The sequence below is a fragment of the Phlebotomus argentipes genome, unplaced genomic scaffold (genome assembly GCF_947086385.1).
Source record: "Phlebotomus argentipes unplaced genomic scaffold, Phlebotomus argentipes genome assembly contig_6, whole genome shotgun sequence".
Lineage (NCBI taxonomy): Eukaryota > Metazoa > Arthropoda > Insecta > Diptera > Psychodidae > Phlebotomus > Phlebotomus argentipes.
This window is the reverse complement of record NW_026776145.1, coordinates 2,676,433-2,695,809: the sequence shown is the minus strand read 5'-3', so window position 1 is coordinate 2,695,809 and position 19,377 is coordinate 2,676,433. Positions and strand designations below refer to the sequence as shown.

The following is a 19,377-nucleotide window of genomic DNA, read 5'->3' as shown; positions in this document are numbered from 1 at the left end:
AACAATTCGTTGAATTTGTCATGATATTCGCCACCCAGAGTGATGGAAGGGGATGTGCTCGAAAATATTAAAATGCTCAAGCTACCCAGAGAAGCCGAAGATGCTCAAGAAGTGTCCATATTGAAAAAGAACAAAGCCGTGGAGAAATACGCAGCAGATGTTCAGAAATACATATCTATATCTCGCATTCTATTTATTTCTCTAAAAGCTTTACAGGACAAAAAAACCACATTGCAATATTGGGCATGAAATCTGGTGTTTTCTGCATTTGTGTTAAAAAGAGGTATAAAATATGCAGATTTGATTAGAGTATTGAATCGGGCTATTTCCAGCACTTTCACTTTTTTTCGAGACATATAATATAAAAGCTGGCTCTATTTACATATTTTTCCATCCACACTGTGTTCCAATTTGGGATCATCTGGGAGAAAAGTGTCAAAAAAGTCATTTATCATTTATAGCTATAAGCTAAGGTTTTGCATTTTATGGTCTTTAAAATTTTAGCACCTTAAAGTGAAGCGTTTTTTCATTTTCACCAATACCTGTACTTCACAATCTCACTTAGTGCCGTTTTATGCGTTGAGTTTAATCAAGTGGCAGCATGTTTGTGCTGAGTTTTTTTCATTCGAAGTGCTTTTTGTCTATACTAGAAGAACATCGATTGTGAAATGAACTCAAAAGTATTCATGTTGAACAAGAAAAGAGACAAAAGAGATAAGAAGGCAAGTAATTTACTTGTATGTTCGTAAATTTAATTTTCTTTCAAGTGAATGGTGTGTGATTTTTTTCCTGTATAATAACAGAAATATCCGTTTGTAAAAAGTTTTTATGTGCGGAAAAAACCAGAGCAAAGCGAAAATTGGTAAGTTGTCATCGGTGTGTTGGATAAAAAATGTGCTTCTCCACAAGCGAACTCTGTGCATTCATTCGTGAAAACTAATTTTCACCTCAATTTTGCAATTTTCTGTCCTGTGTATCTGTTAATCTCACTTTGGAATACCTTTCAATGGTGAGGATAAAGAGGGTTGTGTGATTTTTCACACGAAATACCCCCAGGCGTGTCTGCTGTGCACGGTTTAGTTTCAGTATGTGATCGCAATAACGAGTAAAAGTGCCCTGTATACTCGTTAATTGGCGGTCACAAATTGAAACTACCGCAAATGAGTCTCCATTTGGCTCTCTTGCACTCTAAGAACTGTGTGAACTCTGTGACTGATCGTCTCTGATGGGATGCTGACTGAGAACTGAGACCAAGTGGAGCACCTTGAGCCACAATTGGAGATCAAATGGGAATTTTGGGGGGATTAAGAAAATATGGTAAATTGTGTACTTTCGCTACACTTTCAAAAACTCCCACGGAAAGATGTGCCGTGGAAGAATTTTCAGTGAGTCTCTTCAACACCTGAGGCCTGACAGTGTATAGCGCGTGAATAGTTAAAAGGTGGATGCAGGGTGAGGAATTTTTATAATTGTGAAACAACAAACAGACACTCCAAATATTGTAACATGTGCGCCACAGTTTTTGGTGTCGATTGTGGGCAAATAGCACGTCACAGATGGGAGGATGTCTTTTGTGGCTGAGCCGAAAACCATAAGAGGTTTTTTTTCCTCATCTACCCAAGAACGTGGCAGCGAAACGTGGATTGGGGTAAATGATGTGGATTGAGGGATTTTCTCGTCATGAAAAAAGTCTCCAAAATTCATGGGAGACTTTTCCTAAAAGCATTGAAAGCTTTCACTTTTGCGCGCTCATTTCCGTGTGCCGACATGAATACGCCACATAAACTTCAGGGTGGAAGCTCGCGTGTGGTCTCTGTCGCTCGTGGGGAAGGCTCTCCATCCCTGTCTCGCCACCGGGACTACCCGGAAAATTCTCAGAAGCTCCCGTCGACGAGGCTTCGTGAGAAAATATTTGTGTCGTGCCAAATCAGTTTGCAAATGAGCGCTGGCCAGAACGAACATCCCGATCTCGAGTCTCTCACTCTCATGGTTTTCCTGTGGACAGTCTCTGTGTGAAAAGTGCAGAGATTTGGCTGGAAAGATGTTGCTGGCGGTGTGGTAGGGAGGAAAAGGTGGAAAAGGAAGTGAAAAATGGACAGTGAGTGTGCTTAGTAGAGGTTTGTGTGTCATTCCGGCTCACCCATGGAGCCCTGCAGACGACTAGGGGGAGTGAGATTTGGCCAAAGTGTGAAAAATGAAGTAGAGGAAAAGTTGTGATTTACTCTGGTTTGGCCCATGAAGGGTTATGGTGTGTGCATATGGCAGTGAGAATTGCAATTTCACATGATACCCCAAGTAAGTAAGAGCGGCGAGATTGCGAGACTCCGAGGGAGATTTATGCGGATTACTCCTGGTCGATTTCAAGTGAAATTTCACCCCCCGACAGACGGAAAAATCAACATACCTTAGCCCATACCCAGTGTGGGAATTCTCTTCAAATTGCTGCTTTGCCTGCCTCCTCAATTTTTCTACTCCATTTAATTTGGTACAATTCTCTCGGTTTAAGTTCACGCTGCATCACACCCTCAAGTGGAGTGAATTATTCACCAAGAGGCCTCTCTATGCTATGTGAGGACTCTGGCTTAGAGGAGTCGATAAACAAGCCGAAAATGTGAATGGAAGTTGCGTCAGGAGTGTTGCAGTTCTCACTATATTCCAGGTAAATGGCCCACGGCGCAGAGACTTGAAAGAAAATCCCGTCTCCCTCCCATCGTCGTAGGCTCTCTCCCTCGGCCGAAATGAAATTTATTTTCGGATGTTAATATTGATTTTAAAAGATTTCGTTCATGTTTCGTCACACATTGTATTAAAATACCGCGCCGGGACTGGAGGGGTGGATCCGATGAAGTGAGACTGAGTGAGTGTGATCCGTTGTATGAATTGATGTGTAGACTCTTCGGGGCTTGATGAATAGCATTCAGGCACTCTTACAATATCATCCACCCCCGTATAGATCAGATAAGCTCATCTCTGATGGACAAGAGGTGCTTCTGCCACGAAAAATACTTCACGATGGATTTGGAATGCGGAACGCTTCCGAGAATTGGGATTCATTCGATGGTCAACTCGATAGGCCGATTGTCGGAGAGAAATTAAAGTGTTTGATTAGCATTGGAGAACACTAAATTACTGACTGCTACTGATAAAAAATAGGGAGACATTTTTGAGATAGGAAGTTATAAGAAAATGAAGAAAAATTGTAGGTTATAACTTATCTACCATCGTCTCAATGATTATTGTGGAATTATTCTGCGTCGTTTAGCAATGTCCGGAGGATATATCTACGTTTTTCAAATGATAAATCAGTCTGGGAATTAGTCAGTTCCCAAATAAATTGCAGTAGCTGTGACTGCTTGAAAAGCTCGAAAGATAATTCGTAAGCACACATCGAAATCTCCCAATCATTTTCCACTTTGGTACACACCTTTTCACCTATTTTACTACAGCCACCGCTATAGAGATGTGCCACAGACACGCGTAAAAAGCCTCCCTTGCAAAGTCACTTAATTATTCTTCGATTTTCAATCGCGTTCTAATCTTTGGCCATGATAAGGCAATATTCCCGCGCAAAATCTCCGATGCTCAGGTAAATCCATTCCAGCCCGATTTCCCCACGGATAAAAACTAACCCGATGATAAATTATACGCCCCCAGAAACACAGTTCTCGCACCGCAATAGGCAGCAAAACATGGGAAATATTTAAAGCTGTTCGATGTTGATAGAAAATTTCTTATGTGCTTTAATTGATTTCTTCCACTCGTATATAATGCTGGTGGTGCAGATTTTCCGTTTCCCAGCACGATCACAAGTTCAAGAAGGATTTATGGTCTCTCCGTCGAGGAATACACATCAATAAAAACACATTTCGTCCGACAAGGGCACACTCTCAACACGAAAAAAAACACCCAACTTGGCACTGTTATTGAGGAAATATACAAAGAAAATATTTTTCCCTAATATATGTTTTCTTTCGATTTAAATCTATTGCAGATTTATTGTAGGGCTACTCATAACACATAGTTTTTCGATATTTGCGTGTGAAGAGAACACATGTGGAAGAAAATTTCGTATGCATGGAGAAATCTGAAATGATGGTAGAAAATTTTTGAATAAAAATTAGCTCTGATATATTACCAAATAAATGTGCGAAATCAAATTTATTTGTTCAGATTACCATCGAAATCTCTCCTTAAAGCATCAGAAAAATTAAAAATTAACTATACGTGTATTATTTCCTCAGTATATTAATAAAATCGTTTGCTTTAATTACGCAAATTGGCAAATTACATCAATCACATCGAATGAATCATTGATTCTGTTGACTCCAATCCTCAATGTAGCATATATAAATAGATTAAATCACAGATGCTTTCCTGTGTATTTGCATATCGATGATGAAAAAGCCAAATCACACCTTCTTCTTGATGTTGAACCGTCGGATTTAGTATATAAAGAAAAAACCACGATTGAACATAAATTAAATGATATCCTAATGAAATTAGAAATTGAATATTCTCTCTGTGAAATATTTTCTTTCAGCGAATAACCTTTATTTCCTCCACGAGTACTGTCGACAGTGATTTGCTGTGGAAGTTGCAACGAGCGGCAAAGCTTCGTGAATTGCTTAAGTTTAATGAGTTTTCAGATATTTTCTTTGATCAAAATGTGGCTAAAACTTTGAGAGTGATTGAATGTGTACAGCCTTTAAAATTTAATTGGGCCACTGCCGCAGATTTAATATGTATCAGGCAAAACACAATTTCATGCAAAGAGTGTGCATAATTACACGATTTTTGAACTTTCACTCACAAACATGTCAAGTTAGGGGAGCGCCTTGGTATGCTCGCGTTATAGGTGAAGGGAGTGAAAATTGCAGAACACAGGCGTTGAAGCAGTGTGTGAAGGATGTGTTTTCGGGGTGAAATGGTTTCTCGAAATCGTCATTGACAAACATTGGCGAGGATGTTATGAACTGCCGAATGGAACTCGAGGCGATAGTATCAAGATGTTTTCAAGTTGAGGAGCCCGCCTTATTTTTGCGAAATGAAATAAGTTCGGATGAAAGAGCACGCGAATGTGGGAATCCACAAAATGAGAAAATCAGCAACTTCCGTCTATTTTCGCATAAAAAGAAGTTACTTTGGACTTTTTTTCATCCCACTAAACTTGCCGTTTACGGGCCTCTCTATACCGCCCACCGTGGGCATATTTAATGCGTGCGCAAACCTCCTCCCAATTGATAGCATTTCCTTGATTGTGCCTCCCATACACAGAGTTCACTCGCTTCTTCCGCATTCTTTGTAATTTCACCGTGTTTGGTAGACTTTTTTGCCTCCACAACACCCTCGAGGAATCTCTCCTTGAAAGCGGCGCCAATGGTATTGTGTCGCTATTGCCATTGAAATTCAACTTCCCCCCGTTCAACTTTCCTCGCCGCCACCCACAAGCACAAGTTTTGCGTTTGAGCCCGCACTACATACGTACATGTACTTGCAATATTATTCACATTGTTCACAATTTCTCAAATTGATACTTTCCCTCTTCCACCCGCCCGAATCACCGCCAACCAGCCCGGCATTCAAATACGTGCGCCTGAAGGGAAGAATACCAGCAGTACGGGAGAGGCGAATTCAATGAGCATTTCAAGCCTCACGGGTCACAATATGAAAGTTTTCATGAAAGAGCCTGGCGTAAATAAATTACAGGCCATCAACGCTGGTGTCATCTAAAATTGTATCGTTCGTCAAAGAGGTGCGCTAGAAATGTAAAGTCAGTGGTTACACAGCACATTGGAATCATATCACTTCACGCTGCTTCCAAGGCTGCTTCTCCCCTAAACGTTGGAAAAGTTGGGTATTTCGCTCTCGTGGAAAAAAGGGATTCTCATGAAAAGAAATCACATGTAGAAAAGAGCAAAGGTGAGAAGAAAAGAGCTTAGAAATGTTCAATAATTTTTGGGTGAGTAGCACAATATTAAAAATAACACAATCAGAATTATTTAGGAGTGCTTCGGCGGTGTCTGAACTCTTTTGTGAACATGAATTGGAAGATTGTGTGAGTTGGGTGTGTGCTGTGCCTTTACATAATAATATCCTCATGTAGTTTTCACGGAAAATGTGTAAGATTCTGATTGTCCTTCGACACGCAATCGCCCATTGTACAAAATGTATTAAGAACGAGCAGGAGAACAAACTGACGGAGATTCTCGTGAAATATTTAGAGTCCACTAAGCAAATTCAATTCGCTAATGTGACCCACGCACTGCGCCTAATTAGCTGGGGAGGAAAATACAATAAAGCGAATTGAAAGTTCATAATTCTCGCAGCATTCGAAAAACGGATGTGCTAATGATTTATGTGAATCTGCGTGAATACGATGGGGAATTTACCACTTGATGGATTGCGGGGTTGATAAATATTCCGGATAATTAAAAAACCGATGGATTATAACAATACCCTCTTCGTGAGGCGCCCCAAAGTGAATTGGAGCAATAAAATAAACATTTCCTAATGACTCCGCGGGCGAAAAGGACTTCCATCACAGCAAATTAAGACAAAGCAGCGGGGTTTTTGCAGCTTTGAGGCCTGGGACAGGGGAAAAAAAGGAATTCTTTGCAGAGACTACAATGTTTGCACTTGAGATATGAAGATTGATTTTGCACAAGGGATCAGAATTTCACAAGTTACGATACAAAATGCTGATTTTCCCCATTTGCCTGTGAATTCTGCCAAACAATCAATTTTGCAGCATATTCAATTTTTGCCGGGAGGAGGATTCCAATTTAGACGAGGCAGGCAAGTCTTTCTTGCCTTATATAGACCCATTTTCTCAACAATATGAAGAGACTTTTATGATATTAGGCTCATTGGAGAGATTTTGTGAAATGCTATTGAGCATGAGATATTCAAAAAGACAAACTGTGAGGGGTGGAAAGAGCGTAAATCTTGATTCTTTTTTCCGTCTTCGCAGCAACAACATTTCGTCCTCGAGAGACCTTCAGTTCCAGTGAAAACTTTCTCTTTCTTACCATTACTCAATCTCCACGAGTTTCCTCTCTCTTTCTGTGTGTTTTTATATTTGCCCGAGATATGAACTAACGAGTGGATTTTTAAACTTTTCTGCCGAGATTATGATTCATAATGTTTAATATGGGATGTTAGGAAAACTTGAGAATTATCCGAATAAATCTCGTCCCGCATACACTCAGACAAACTATTCATTGACGAAGTTTCTCCGCAAATGCTTTCGAGCTTAATAAGAAAATATTATCTAATCGGGTGCTCGACTAAGTAAATGGATAATTTACCTTCGGCAGGGAAAAGTTGTTAGAGAGCAAATCTCCCGGATTTGGCATAAATCTAATCGAATTTCCTCAAAGCGTGTGCGGTTTTAGTTTGGGCGTAAAGCTTTATACGAAAACTTTCTCATCATGCATTCATAGGCAAGTTTTTCTCCCTCGCACACCCATCGCTGCTCTTTCACTTGCTATAATTAATATTTATTACAATAAACTCCAGTTGTTTTATTAATCCACCCCATTTGCATTGTTTATAGTTAATTAATATTCAGCCGTTTGTGAATAGTTAAATATTGGTACTCCATTCCTGCGACTGTTGACCATGTCATTCACTCCATTTTCACGGTAATTTCCAATCTGCAAGTGGCCTACATTCAATTAGGCACCGTGCTCACGATGTGAATACTGAGAATTAACAATAAAATCGTATTCCTCACTTCAATCCAATCTGGGCATCAGGTCGAGACTCATGGCGGAAGTCAATGCAACTGCTCCCACGCGCGGTGTAAGCCCTCTTCAAATTCCATAATCTGGCAAATGTTTGAATTTGCTCAATATTTGCTTAAATTAAGTCGCATACATACATATATAATATCATTCGGGGAAAATTCTCTATATGCCGCTACAGAGCTCATCAAAAACGGGAGTTACAGGCAATCAATAATTCCATGTAATTCAATGAGATAGGAAATTTGCACAGAGGCCAATTTAAATACAGAAAAATGTTAATAAGTAATTGATTTCTTTGTTTGTTTATCTACGCGAAAGCCTTTTAAATGAAATTGTAGACAATTCCTTCATATTTTCATAGTATAACTATTAGTTTGGTATACAATTATTCATAAGATTGAAACCAAATAACGACGTATATTCTGAAAAGCTATGTGTAGATTTTGGTATTTCTCGCTCGAAAAGGAAGCACATATTTTTCTGAATGTATTTTCCTTTTTATTCGAGCAAACGTTTTCTCCTCGTACGCAACCCACTTTATATTACATCTTTACGCAGGAGTTTTCTGTAAAATACATCATTTCACGTGAATTTCCATATTTTAAAGACAGAGTTGTTTGCCCAAAAGAGCATTCCGGAGTGGCCTTTAAAGTTCAGTCACACATTGCTACCTGGGTTACAGGCAGTGTTGTATGTGTATACAAATTGTTTGCATTTGTATGGATGGAGTTTGTAAAGGAGCGAAACACCACCGATATTTTTAATTAATTTTTTGCTAGTTGAGAAAATGTGTGCACAAAAGTATCACGTTTCCCAGGTGGAAAATACCATCCAGATTGAACCAGATCCCACCCGCTGGCCACTCGTCCTTTCGGAAGTATTTAATATTTTCTTTAATTAAAAGTATGTCTATGAGCTTATTTAAAAGTTTTGTCAGCATGCATTCACTTCCCCATTCATTAGATCGAAAGTTGCCCCATCTTGGATGAGTTTCGCTCAAACTCAACAATTATTTTTCAAACTTTTTAGCCACTTTGCGCAATTTTTATTGGCGAATGCCACCCACTCACGCCACCCTTCTACTCAGTTACCTTCATTGTGATTTCACCATGAATTTTCTCGTTCCGGGGCATTTTCACAGTGGAAATTAAAACGATACAATGTTTCGCTTTAACTTGACCGTTGGTGACATAATGGAAATTTATGGTTCAACAGATTTCATCAAATATTTGGGTCGATTTTACAGGTATTTCCTGAATTTTCATAAACACTTGCAGTGGTTTCGAGTCTAAAAGCATCTCCAGTCTCACAAAATAACTAATAGAATTATAGAGTGTTCAAAGGCTGCTCCGCCTGGTTTTACAACTCCCGCAATGATTTTTTTTTACTACGTCAAGCAAATTCGCTTGAAGGATCGCTTATGTTGGTGTAAACAATGTTTTCCGGTACTTGAGGGATTTCTTTTTGCAAAAATTGTGTTTCGAGAAAATGGAACATAATTAATGAGAGTCATATATCATTCTTGCCATTCATCGCTCTCAGGACAATGGGGCCAAATATTATGCTTACATTCATAAGTTCTTCTTTTCTCTCTCTCTCTACTCCAAAATGTAGATATGATAAAGGAGATGTCGCTTGTGACTACTGATGTTCCTCAGCAGCATGACAATTTCACAATACAATCGTCAGACACACGATTTATCGGCCCTAATTCTTCAACGTCCATCATCGAGCGAATTACCACCGCCGATGAAGACAACAGCAAATTATTCATAATAGTTCTTTGTATTAAGGGTTTTATATTTGGAACGGTGAGTCTCTAAGCATATTGTTATAAATCGTTCTATTTGTTCCTTTCATTTCCTCCACCATCGATAATTCCCCATATGTGTGTGTGTGGGGGCGAAGGGGGCGGAAGAAAAAGAATAAATAAGTAGGGAATTACTGGTTGGGTAGAAAAGTGGCTAATTGTCTGTCGAATGTGTGGTGTGCCTGCGAATAAATGGAGGCCTGCCTTTCATATGGCGAAATAGCATTTAAATAATTAATTAGCGATTTATTAACGCTTTACCTCTCCCCTGTCGTCTCTGTATTTTTCCAGATTATTCTCGGAGCTGTTCTTGGCAATGCGCTCGTAATAATTTCCGTTCGGAGAAACCGGAAATTGAGGTGATTTACCACCCCTTTTAAGCTGTCTGGGGCGATTAGACCCCCTGAGAACTAGAAATTTACGTTAAGAATTCATCCAATCATATCGATCTCTACAATGTTTACGCGCTTGTCAGCTCAATCAATACAGCGTTAACCTCGTACTTTTCAGGGTTATCACAAATTACTTCGTAGTCTCACTGGCGATGGCCGACATGCTGGTAGCCCTCTGTGCAATGACGTTCAATGCATCGGTGGAATTGTGGGGACGATGGCTTTTCGGTGCCTTCATGTGTAACGTGTGGAATAGTTTAGACGTTTACTTCTCCACAGCGAGTATCCTCCATCTGTGTTGTATTTCCGTTGATCGGTAATTGAAGTCAATACACTCCATTTGGCCTTTTGCCCTCTTTTACTCTGCCATCGAGGCCCCCCGCTGAGGGTCTCAGTTGCACGTTTTTATTCAATTTCCATCGTATTTCCTTCTTCTCTCCCAACAGGTATTATGCAATAGTTCGTCCTCTCGAGTATCCGCTGTATATGACTCATCGTACAGTTTTTCTCATGTTAGCAAACGTATGGCTATTGCCTGCTCTCATTTCCTTCACGCCAATCTTTTTGGATTGGTACACCACGGAGGAGCACCTCCGTTTCATGGAGGAACACCCGGACACATGTATTTTCATCGTAAACAAGACGTACGCAATAATTTCGAGTAGTGTCAGTTTTTGGATACCGGGAGTTGTTATGATCACCATGTATTGCAGAATTTACAGGTATGCAGCAGCCAACTCCAATATCCGCTGTATTTGCTATTCATTCGCATATCGCGCCCCAAGGGCGATTAACCCATCCAAAAAACCACTCTCGGATGCCAATTGGTGCAAATCGGTTGGGAAAAACACACAATTTTAATTAAGTGTATCAATTGAAGTTGTTTCTGTCAACAAATGAAAACAATTTACCGACTGCAATAGCAGAAAAAACCTCTTGAAACATAAATTTTGAGGCTTTGAGCACAAACTTTCAAGTAAGATCTGTCGATTAAAATTCTTGTGAATGTCCTCTTTGTCTTTGGTTTCTGATGGTGAAACACACCTAATTATCTCATCAAAACTTTCCTCTTTGATGGCAATTTACGGCATGGAACTAATTATTTCGTACAAAGAAAATTTGCACTAATTTGTCACAACTAAAGAAAATTCCTCCCATGTGAGGTGTTGTACAAATTTGGATAGGAATCCTCTGCTATAATAGTCTCGCAATATTATCACACCTTGAAGACTCCCCTTAATTTGTACAGCGGAGGATTTGCAAAGTTTCTGCGTAAATTACAGTTCGGGGAAATTAAAATGCCTCAGAGCACACTGTTTTTCCTTCTCCTCAAAGTCACAAAGGGTATTTGAGGCGAAAAGAAATACACGCGCAGCAAATATTTTATGAAATATATGATTAAATATTCTGTGAATTAATTTGGGGGATAATAAGCAAAATGAAAGAAAATAACTCATTTGTTGGAGGTTTTCTTAAGAAAACATCCATATATAATGTGCTTTTAATGTGTTTTTAAGTAAATCGGGAAAACATTCCCACGCCAATTCTATTCAGTATTGATGGAATTTGATATGCGTACTGAGTGATGTTTTAATCATAGAGTGCTTCACCGACATTGATGAAATTGTAACGCAACTTTTCATATGATCCACAGAGAAGCTGTTCGTCAGCGAAAAGCCCTAAGTCGGACCAGCTCGAATATTCTGCTGAATAGTGTTCATTTGGCCCACACTCAGCACAACATGCATCACACTCATCATATGAATTATCTGCATCCCAGTGACTGTGATCTCAACTTGACTCTGAAGCAGCTACGACGTGATAGTCACAGTTCCGTCAGTAACGTCGAGGTAAGTTGCTCATTTGTCCGCATTTCATCATAGCCGACACATAATTTCGCCTCATTGCAGATACAAGTGTTCCCTTCGACTGAGAATGATGACGAATTGAGGGTGCCGTCGCCGATTCCACCTCGACGCTTGAGCAGGAGCAGTATTGACTTGCGTGACTTGGAGCTGCAGCACGAGAAGATGTCCCACACAGACTCGGCGCCCTCAATTGTGGGCATTGACAAGTATCTCAAGAGCTCAGATAGCGAGCCACTGAGGATAAAGTCGCAACAGCAGCAGCACCAGAAGCTCAACAACTTCCTGCAGCCGTTCTTCTCCAAGACCAATCTCATTCGACAGCCATTCGAGTACCTCCACTCAAGCCTGAATGGCAAGAGTCGCAAGAATACGCCATCATTGATGACAGACGATGCATCGAAGGCCTCCTTCGACAACATCGACGATGCATCCCTCGACAAAGGCTCCAAGGACAACTTCAAATATACCAAAGTGCCATTTGGAGCGCTCAGTGATTCTGACTTCTTGGCATTGAAGCACAAACCCGACGCCAATGTCAGTTCCACCCTTTCGGATTCAGAATTTCTCATATCGTGCAGCCCTAATGGTGGCAACAAGGTGAAGAAAACCAGTGTGAAGAGCGAGATGGCCATTACCATCAAGACGGACGTGATTAAAAATCTTATCGGACGCGGGAAGAAGTCTAGTCTGTCGTCGCAACAGCGAATGCGAGTATTCAGCGATGGGAACTTCGAGGATACTTCCACTCAGAAACGGGCCAACACCAAGCAATCCCGACCGAGAGTTCTTAGCGAGGGTAATGAGGCACGAAGTGACACGGCTTTTGCCACAGAAAGGCAATCAGACACCCCTGACATCCTTATAGGTGAGAACAATAGCTAAAACATCTGGGAAGCATTATTAGAATGATTAGAAACGAATTCCTGGCACACTTTCTTATGATAAACTCTGAGATGTGGCAAGATTTAATTTTATTATGGGTTGAATAAGTTAACCAAGTATCATCTTTTTAAAACCATGAGCAATTAAGGTAATTTTTGAGATAAATATCAATTTGAGACCAGATAATTCTCTTTGGTAAAAACACATTTTCTACTACCATTAGTGGCATTTCACCCCATGTTTGAGTTACTGTATCAATTAGAGTTGTGAAACTTCATTATGGGCATTTTATTTATACACATCCTCCCCGGAGCAACTTCAACACAATGCATTTATTAGTTTTACAAGTCAAAGAGAAGCAGTGTCGGATGAAAAGAGTGGCTTTTTATTAATTATTTATGTTGATGGGGTTTGGTTGAGGATACCCTATTAAAACAATATAAACCAAGTGTAATGGGAAAAAGTCAAGAAATCTCTTCTATTTTATTTGAATTTCATTACTGAAAAACTCACGAGTTTCTATTCTCTTGCTTTGTATGCAGGACTCCTCAATTTTGGTGACAATGAAGAGCGACAGTTTAGCATAGACTCCTGTGGTGATGGTGACGGGCAATTTGCTGAGAGCATATCCACAGAAGCTCCCAAAGTCGCTCCCAACAATGTAAATATCAGTATGATTGATTTTATGAATTCTTCCACGAATGCCATGCAGAAGCATGACGAGAGCACTCCGAGGAGCACAGATGTGGTCCTGATCAGTGACATGGTGTCGCCTAATAAGTTTCTGCTGATGGACCTCAATGAGGAGGAGCACAAGATATCCAGCGGCGGCATTCTCGAGCCGATTAGACAATCCCTCCAGCCGGACGACCTTCCTGACGCCACAGTCGCATTCACGCCCATCACCTTCGACGCGCCACATCTCAGCAACGCTTCCACGCTCTCCCTGGACATCGTCACGGGCAACGCGGCCCATCCGGCGATCCTCGGCGCCAAGCCGGAGATCATAATGGACTCCACACTGAACGCCACGAGTCCCACGAAAGCCACATCACCAGATGATGAGGATGGTCAGTTTCGGCGAGAGTCCATGGATGAGTCGAGTGGTATGAAATTAAAATCACCAAGTGCTTTATTGAGACGAGATGAAACAGGAGCACGACTCAGGCGACCATCAGCTGTTACATATGACGTGAATGTAATAAATTTCTGTCAGGAGAATAACGAGGGAAACGATGGCACAGCGGCGCGTCGATCAACCAGTTCCGCAAGTATGTTGAGCATCTCTTTCTCTACTCCCCCCACCACCCACCTATCCTCAAACATAATTTCATCCTCACAGATAAATTAATTCTATCAATTTCACTAACTTCACACACACTTCAGTGTTTAGATGATTGCTGAGGAATCGAGAATGTGTGTCCATAAGCAGTGTTGTTGAATTACCCCTAAAACATTATACAATTTTCCCACTTCTAACAAAAGACTGGAAATCTAATTTTCTCTAAATATTCAACTTGTAGCTTAGCATTGCACTGTATTGAAAAACCATTGATATATTTTATCTCTGATTTTGACACATACAATTCAAACTTTTCTAAATTTCCTCCGCTTGGACAGCTTTAGTAGTTTCTGATTGTGTGGCATGATTTGTGCTGTGATATTTTACATCATCCAGAAAAGTGTTGATTACTCTTATTTTGAACTCAAAATATGAATACAAGTGCATAGCAATACATCAAGTCCTTATTGATGAGCTCGACGTCGCCAAGTGGTTAAAATTGCGTCAATCAAATATTGGCGATTCAATCGATTCGATATGCCAATCGAACGAAACGGGAAGACGATTCGCGCGCGTAACGTAATTTGCCAACACTGCTCATGTGAGTGAGAGAAAGAAAACGAGGTAACACCGTCAAACCCACAGTCACACATACTTCACAGACAAGACAGCGTTTAGAGAGGTGAATTCTCTGCGGTTGGGCAGAAAGGGGGAGGCAAAAGAAAACACGGGGGAATTGTAAATTTGATCAGGCATTAGGAAAAATGTGCGAAAGGAAGGTTGTTTAGCTTTAAGCTTTTAATATTTATTTATTCTTTGTATTTTTCCCCCCATATTGTTTTGATGCTATTTATTTTGACTTGGCTCTCTCTTCAACTGTGCGAATATTTTCCAAGGATTATTGGTTCTATTCACAGTGCCATCTCCAAGTAATAGTGTAGGCTCCAAATTGACTTGAGAGACTTTGCGAGCCTTCTGCATTGTCTAAGAAAATGAGTGATTATGTTCCGCGTGCGTAAGAAGTAGAAGACAAGAATACAGATGGAAATTTTCTCGGAAATATGTACACGAGAATCGAGGGGGAAATATCTTGAGGAGACGTTTCAACCCCGTCCACTCCTCCCCAGACAGTCACTGAATATTCATAGAATGAAGACAGTCAGGATGTCTCTTTCCTATCTTTGCTCAGGCTAAATTCTGGGAAATTCTTTCGGGGTCAGCGAGGACGCTAGGTGACAAGCTCATGTTCACACAGCAAACCAGCTCTAACAATGAAAATATCGTCATTGGCGGGAATTAATTAATTCATGAGGGAGAAATTTTAACTAAATTTTATTTTCACAAAAGTACCTGTACGGAAACTTTGTACGTGAAAATCAATTAAATTTGCTCCACATACTTTCACATGATTCATGCCACACCAGACCAAATTAATTTAATTTAGAGTTTTTATTCCGTGTAATGAAAATTATTAAAATTTTTCCAACTCAATTGTTTAAATGTGAATACGTGATTAATTACAATATTCGCATGAAATCCATATACAGTCTCAGTTGGATGATACATTCTGTGGTGTATACGAGGCAGTGATTGTATTTCTTTATGAATGAATATTGGAGCTTTGGATAAGATGTTTTAGGGTTTTTAGACAGAGTATGGAAAAGTCATGTGCGATTTCATACATAATGTTTCTTACACAAAACACGCAGATCAAGCTCTTGCGGATAAATTCTCAAGTATTTCCAAATGAATTTCACAATTTGCACAAGTTCATTAAAATTAATTAACATAAACTTAGTTTAAAATTGACCACCCCTATTCACACAACAATATAAAGTGTAATTAATTTTCACGCATAACTCAGGTAACATAAATCGCCAAATAGTAAGGGGAGTGTCAGCACTTCTCAGAATTTATTACGCTCAAGAATAATTATAATGACTATAACAATTCTTCCTATACTACATGACTCAACTGAATTTTACAAATTCTCATGAATCTAGTCTGAATCAAGGTGCTCTACAAATGCTCCGTGTTGCACAAATGAATATGAAGCACAGGAAGTTATATTTAATTTAAAGGCTTCTTCAATTAATATCTTATGTTCTCCCTCAATGTAATTATTCAATAACTCAATTGAGATTCCGTTCTACTTCGCATCTAATGGCTCGGGTGGCTGACCATCACGGGTCTAACAGATGGTGGTGCTCTGTCTGGGTATTTTGAAAAATCCCTTTTCCGGACACAAGAGATATTTCCCCAGGATGTCGGTTCCATGAAGTGGTGCCTTGGGAGGAAGACAGGGCCTCAAGTTGACATAGAAATACATGGGCCCATTTATAACTCTTCAAAAGCTATTTGTAGGAGGTAGTTGCTTTCTACATTCAATTATGGGATTATACATCCGTGTTATGTGCCTGTGTGTGTGCTGAGAGGGGTGAAGAAGAGTAATTCTCACGACATTATATACATGTCCCTCACCTAAATGTCTATTGCCTAGACCATTTGTCTCAAAGAAGAATCGCCTGTACATAAAATAAAGTATGTGTATATCTTGCAATAAATTAGGTCCACAGCACAATACTTATTCCACTCCTTCTGCCACAACTAGCCAGATTAGACGTGGCGGAATTTGTGTCGTAATCGATGATGAATCCGGTTGTTGGGAAGAACAGGATTCCACGGCCATAAAGCGTAAAAGAAAGTTATGGTTTTTTTCCGGACGCGATAACTTATCAAGTCAGGGTGATAGTTTACAAACGACACCTAAAGGTTAGTTGAATTACCTTCTATAGTTCACTATCATTGCAGTAATTAATTATCATGGCATCTTGCTATATTCTACCCTTAGCTTAGATAGCTATATACATATGTATCTATTTTTGGCTTTCTGTTCTATACCTCTTCCTATATATATATTTAGCGTCTTCTTCGCTCCATAGTGCTCTCTATATTCAATTTGAAAAGTAATTTCTCCCAATGCAATACAATTGCCAATAAAAAGAGTCTCTACATATATAGAGTTGCTAGCAAATGCTTGAAACATTTCTGCCTGTGGATCATAACAATCATGTAACTTCCAGCATCGAGCTTTCCGCTTGTAACCAATATAGCATTACGATAAGTATATAAATGCATCAACAAAATCTATTTATTGCTCATATTGGGTTACACATCGCCACCCTAAATTTTTTCGCCGCCCATCCTGGCTTTATCAAATAAATTGAGATGCCAACACAAATAATTGCCATTTGTGGATCAACAACAAAATTAAATTACAGTGGCTCACATTGATACATTACATTAACATTATGGGCAGACAACAACACATCATCAAATAAAAATAAATTGATGACACATCCAACATTTGCCACCGTCTGTCATTCTGCAGTCAAACACGAAGATATGTGCTCCTGAGACAAGATTCATAATGCGTCAGGCTTCGTATAAACTCACAGATTTAATATTGAAACTCAATTTATAGTATATACGATGTTTGAAAGGATTTACTTGATTGCATGGCTTTTAGAATGTTGGTCTGTAATCCTCTGTGTGTTTCTCTTTCTCGCTGAGAGTAAAATAGACAGAAATGTGTGTGATCGCAGGGCAGGTAAAATTAACGAATATTTTTATAATAAATTCCCTCCAGGTGGATCCGTTCGGCAAACAAAGGGTTGGCGTGCTGAGCACAAAGCTGCAAGAACGCTAGGCATCATAATGGGCGTGTTTTTGCTCTGCTGGCTACCATTCTTCCTCTGGTAATTGCTTTCTTTATTTTTACACGAATTTCAGTTTTTTCAGACGCCATTCCCTCTCGTGAAAGTACAAAAGTTGCTGATACCTCATTCGTGGAGACGTAGCCGGTTAATGGAATTATGGCACATCGACCATCGGTTGGTTTTATCTGGCCTTCCTCAGGGAGTGAGGTTAGCACGAGGACGGCGAGAAATAGTTTGAGAGCCATAGTCAGAAATCATTTGTGGGATTTTGAGTGGTTTTTGCATGAAATCCAGCCATCAAGAGTTAAACAACGTCCACGTGGACGTTTTATATCTCTCGGCGACCATCAAAAAATCTCATTTTGTCTATTTTTACCACAGGTACGTTATCACTTCGCTGTGCGGAGAGGAGGCTTGCCCATGTCCAGATATTGTAGTGGCAGTTCTATTTTGGATCGGCTACTTCAACTCCACCCTCAATCCACTAATTTATGCATACTTCAACCGTGACTTCAGGGAAGCCTTCAAGAATACCCTCCAATGTGTGTTCCCTTGCTGGATGAAGAAGAGCCCTTACAGTGCGTACTATGTGTGAACATAGGCACCCAGGCAAACCCCCTTGAGGGATGCTTGGAGGACGTGCGAAAACAAATAAATGACATTTGACGAACACCCCCAAAATCACATCAATATTCCCTCATAAAAAGTTTCCTGTGGTAAATTATGTATAATTGAGGACGCAATACACGCAATAAATTAGTAAGAATTATTATTTGTAATTCTTGTGAATATACATAATATCCGATTGGTATTAGTCGTATGTATGATACGTAGCCATATATATATATATATATATATACTTAACACTGTTAAATGGCAATAAATATCGTAATAAAACTGAACAAATGTCCGAGTCAGATAAACGTTTTGAGTGTATATAATAGTAAGTCAAGATTGTGGTAATATTGCGGTAATTTACACACCAAAACATAAACGTAATATAGGAATAATATGAATTTCCAAAAATCGAATATGCGGAATAACTAAGACAAATTTGTGAAATATTCACCACACGATTGACGATTGGTGTGAGAGAGTGACGTAATAAAAGTGATTCTGATAAGCAAATACATAAACGTAAATGTTTGATGAAAGATTTTTAACTAAGTGACGTAGGACATTCTTTTTCCCTAGAACTCTCACAAAATTAGTTTATGAATATTGAGTACAGAAGTTTGTAAAGCAATTTGTAAAATTACGTAAGGATTTTTTAGAGCATGCATTTTACCAGTTCTCATTTCAATCTCATGAATTTGATAAATATAGAGGTAAATTTAGCTGTGATTATAATATTTATACGATATGAGGTTCTCATGTGTTTTCACGGCAAAAACCGCGAATTCATCTTATTTGACAGAAAGAAAAGCATTATGCATAGTCGCATTAGAGAATCTATTAGGAATTTCATTGAGAATATTGATAGGTTTGCATTTACGCCAGATTCGCAAGAGAAACTCTGTTGAGAATGTCATTATAATTTTAAGAGGATATAATAAATACAGAGAAACTGCTTACACGCGTATTTAGTTTCTCTCACCTACACTGTGCATTTCAATCCAATTGAGAATACTATGAAATTTGTACAAGGTTCACTTGCTGCCTGAGAGCTTTTCCAC

General features: G+C 39.5%; 1 protein-coding gene across 3 annotated transcripts; it reads left to right on the top strand.

Annotated features, from left to right (window-relative positions):
• Window positions 1–1,955: 1,955 nt before the first annotated feature.
• LOC132256485 (octopamine receptor beta-3R-like) lies at window positions 1,956–19,274 on the top strand. 3 transcript variants are annotated; one of them, XM_059752929.1, is made up of 11 exons: window positions 1,956–2,659; window positions 9,363–9,559; window positions 9,850–9,917; window positions 10,069–10,266; window positions 10,397–10,672; window positions 11,605–11,800; window positions 11,861–12,683; window positions 13,243–13,971; window positions 16,551–16,754; window positions 17,632–17,740; window positions 18,083–19,274. In XM_059752929.1, exons 2-11 carry the CDS (start codon window positions 9,365–9,367, stop codon window positions 18,294–18,296), a joined length of 3,012 nt encoding a protein of 1,003 aa, XP_059608912.1. In that variant the 5' UTR covers window positions 1,956–2,659; window positions 9,363–9,364; the 3' UTR covers window positions 18,297–19,274. The 3 variants fall into 3 exon arrangements, with proteins under 3 accessions (XP_059608912.1, XP_059608929.1, XP_059608921.1); XM_059752946.1 differs by lacking the exon at window positions 16,551–16,754; XM_059752938.1 differs by lacking the exon at window positions 1,956–2,659 and having other exon boundaries at window positions 9,341–9,559.
• Window positions 19,275–19,377: the final 103 nt, after the last annotated feature.

Bases quoted from the DNA above. Each gene is read 5' to 3' on its own strand.
- LOC132256485 (XM_059752929.1), top strand. From the start codon at position 9,365: ATGATAAAGGAGATGTCGCTTGTGACTACTGATGTTCCTCAGCAGCAT. The intron at 9,560-9,849 runs GTGAGTCTCTAA...GTATTTTTCCAG, and splicing joins AGGGTTTTATATTTGGAACG to ATTATTCTCGGAGCTGTTCT. The intron at 12,684-13,242 runs GTGAGAACAATA...CTTTGTATGCAG, and splicing joins CACCCCTGACATCCTTATAG to GACTCCTCAATTTTGGTGAC.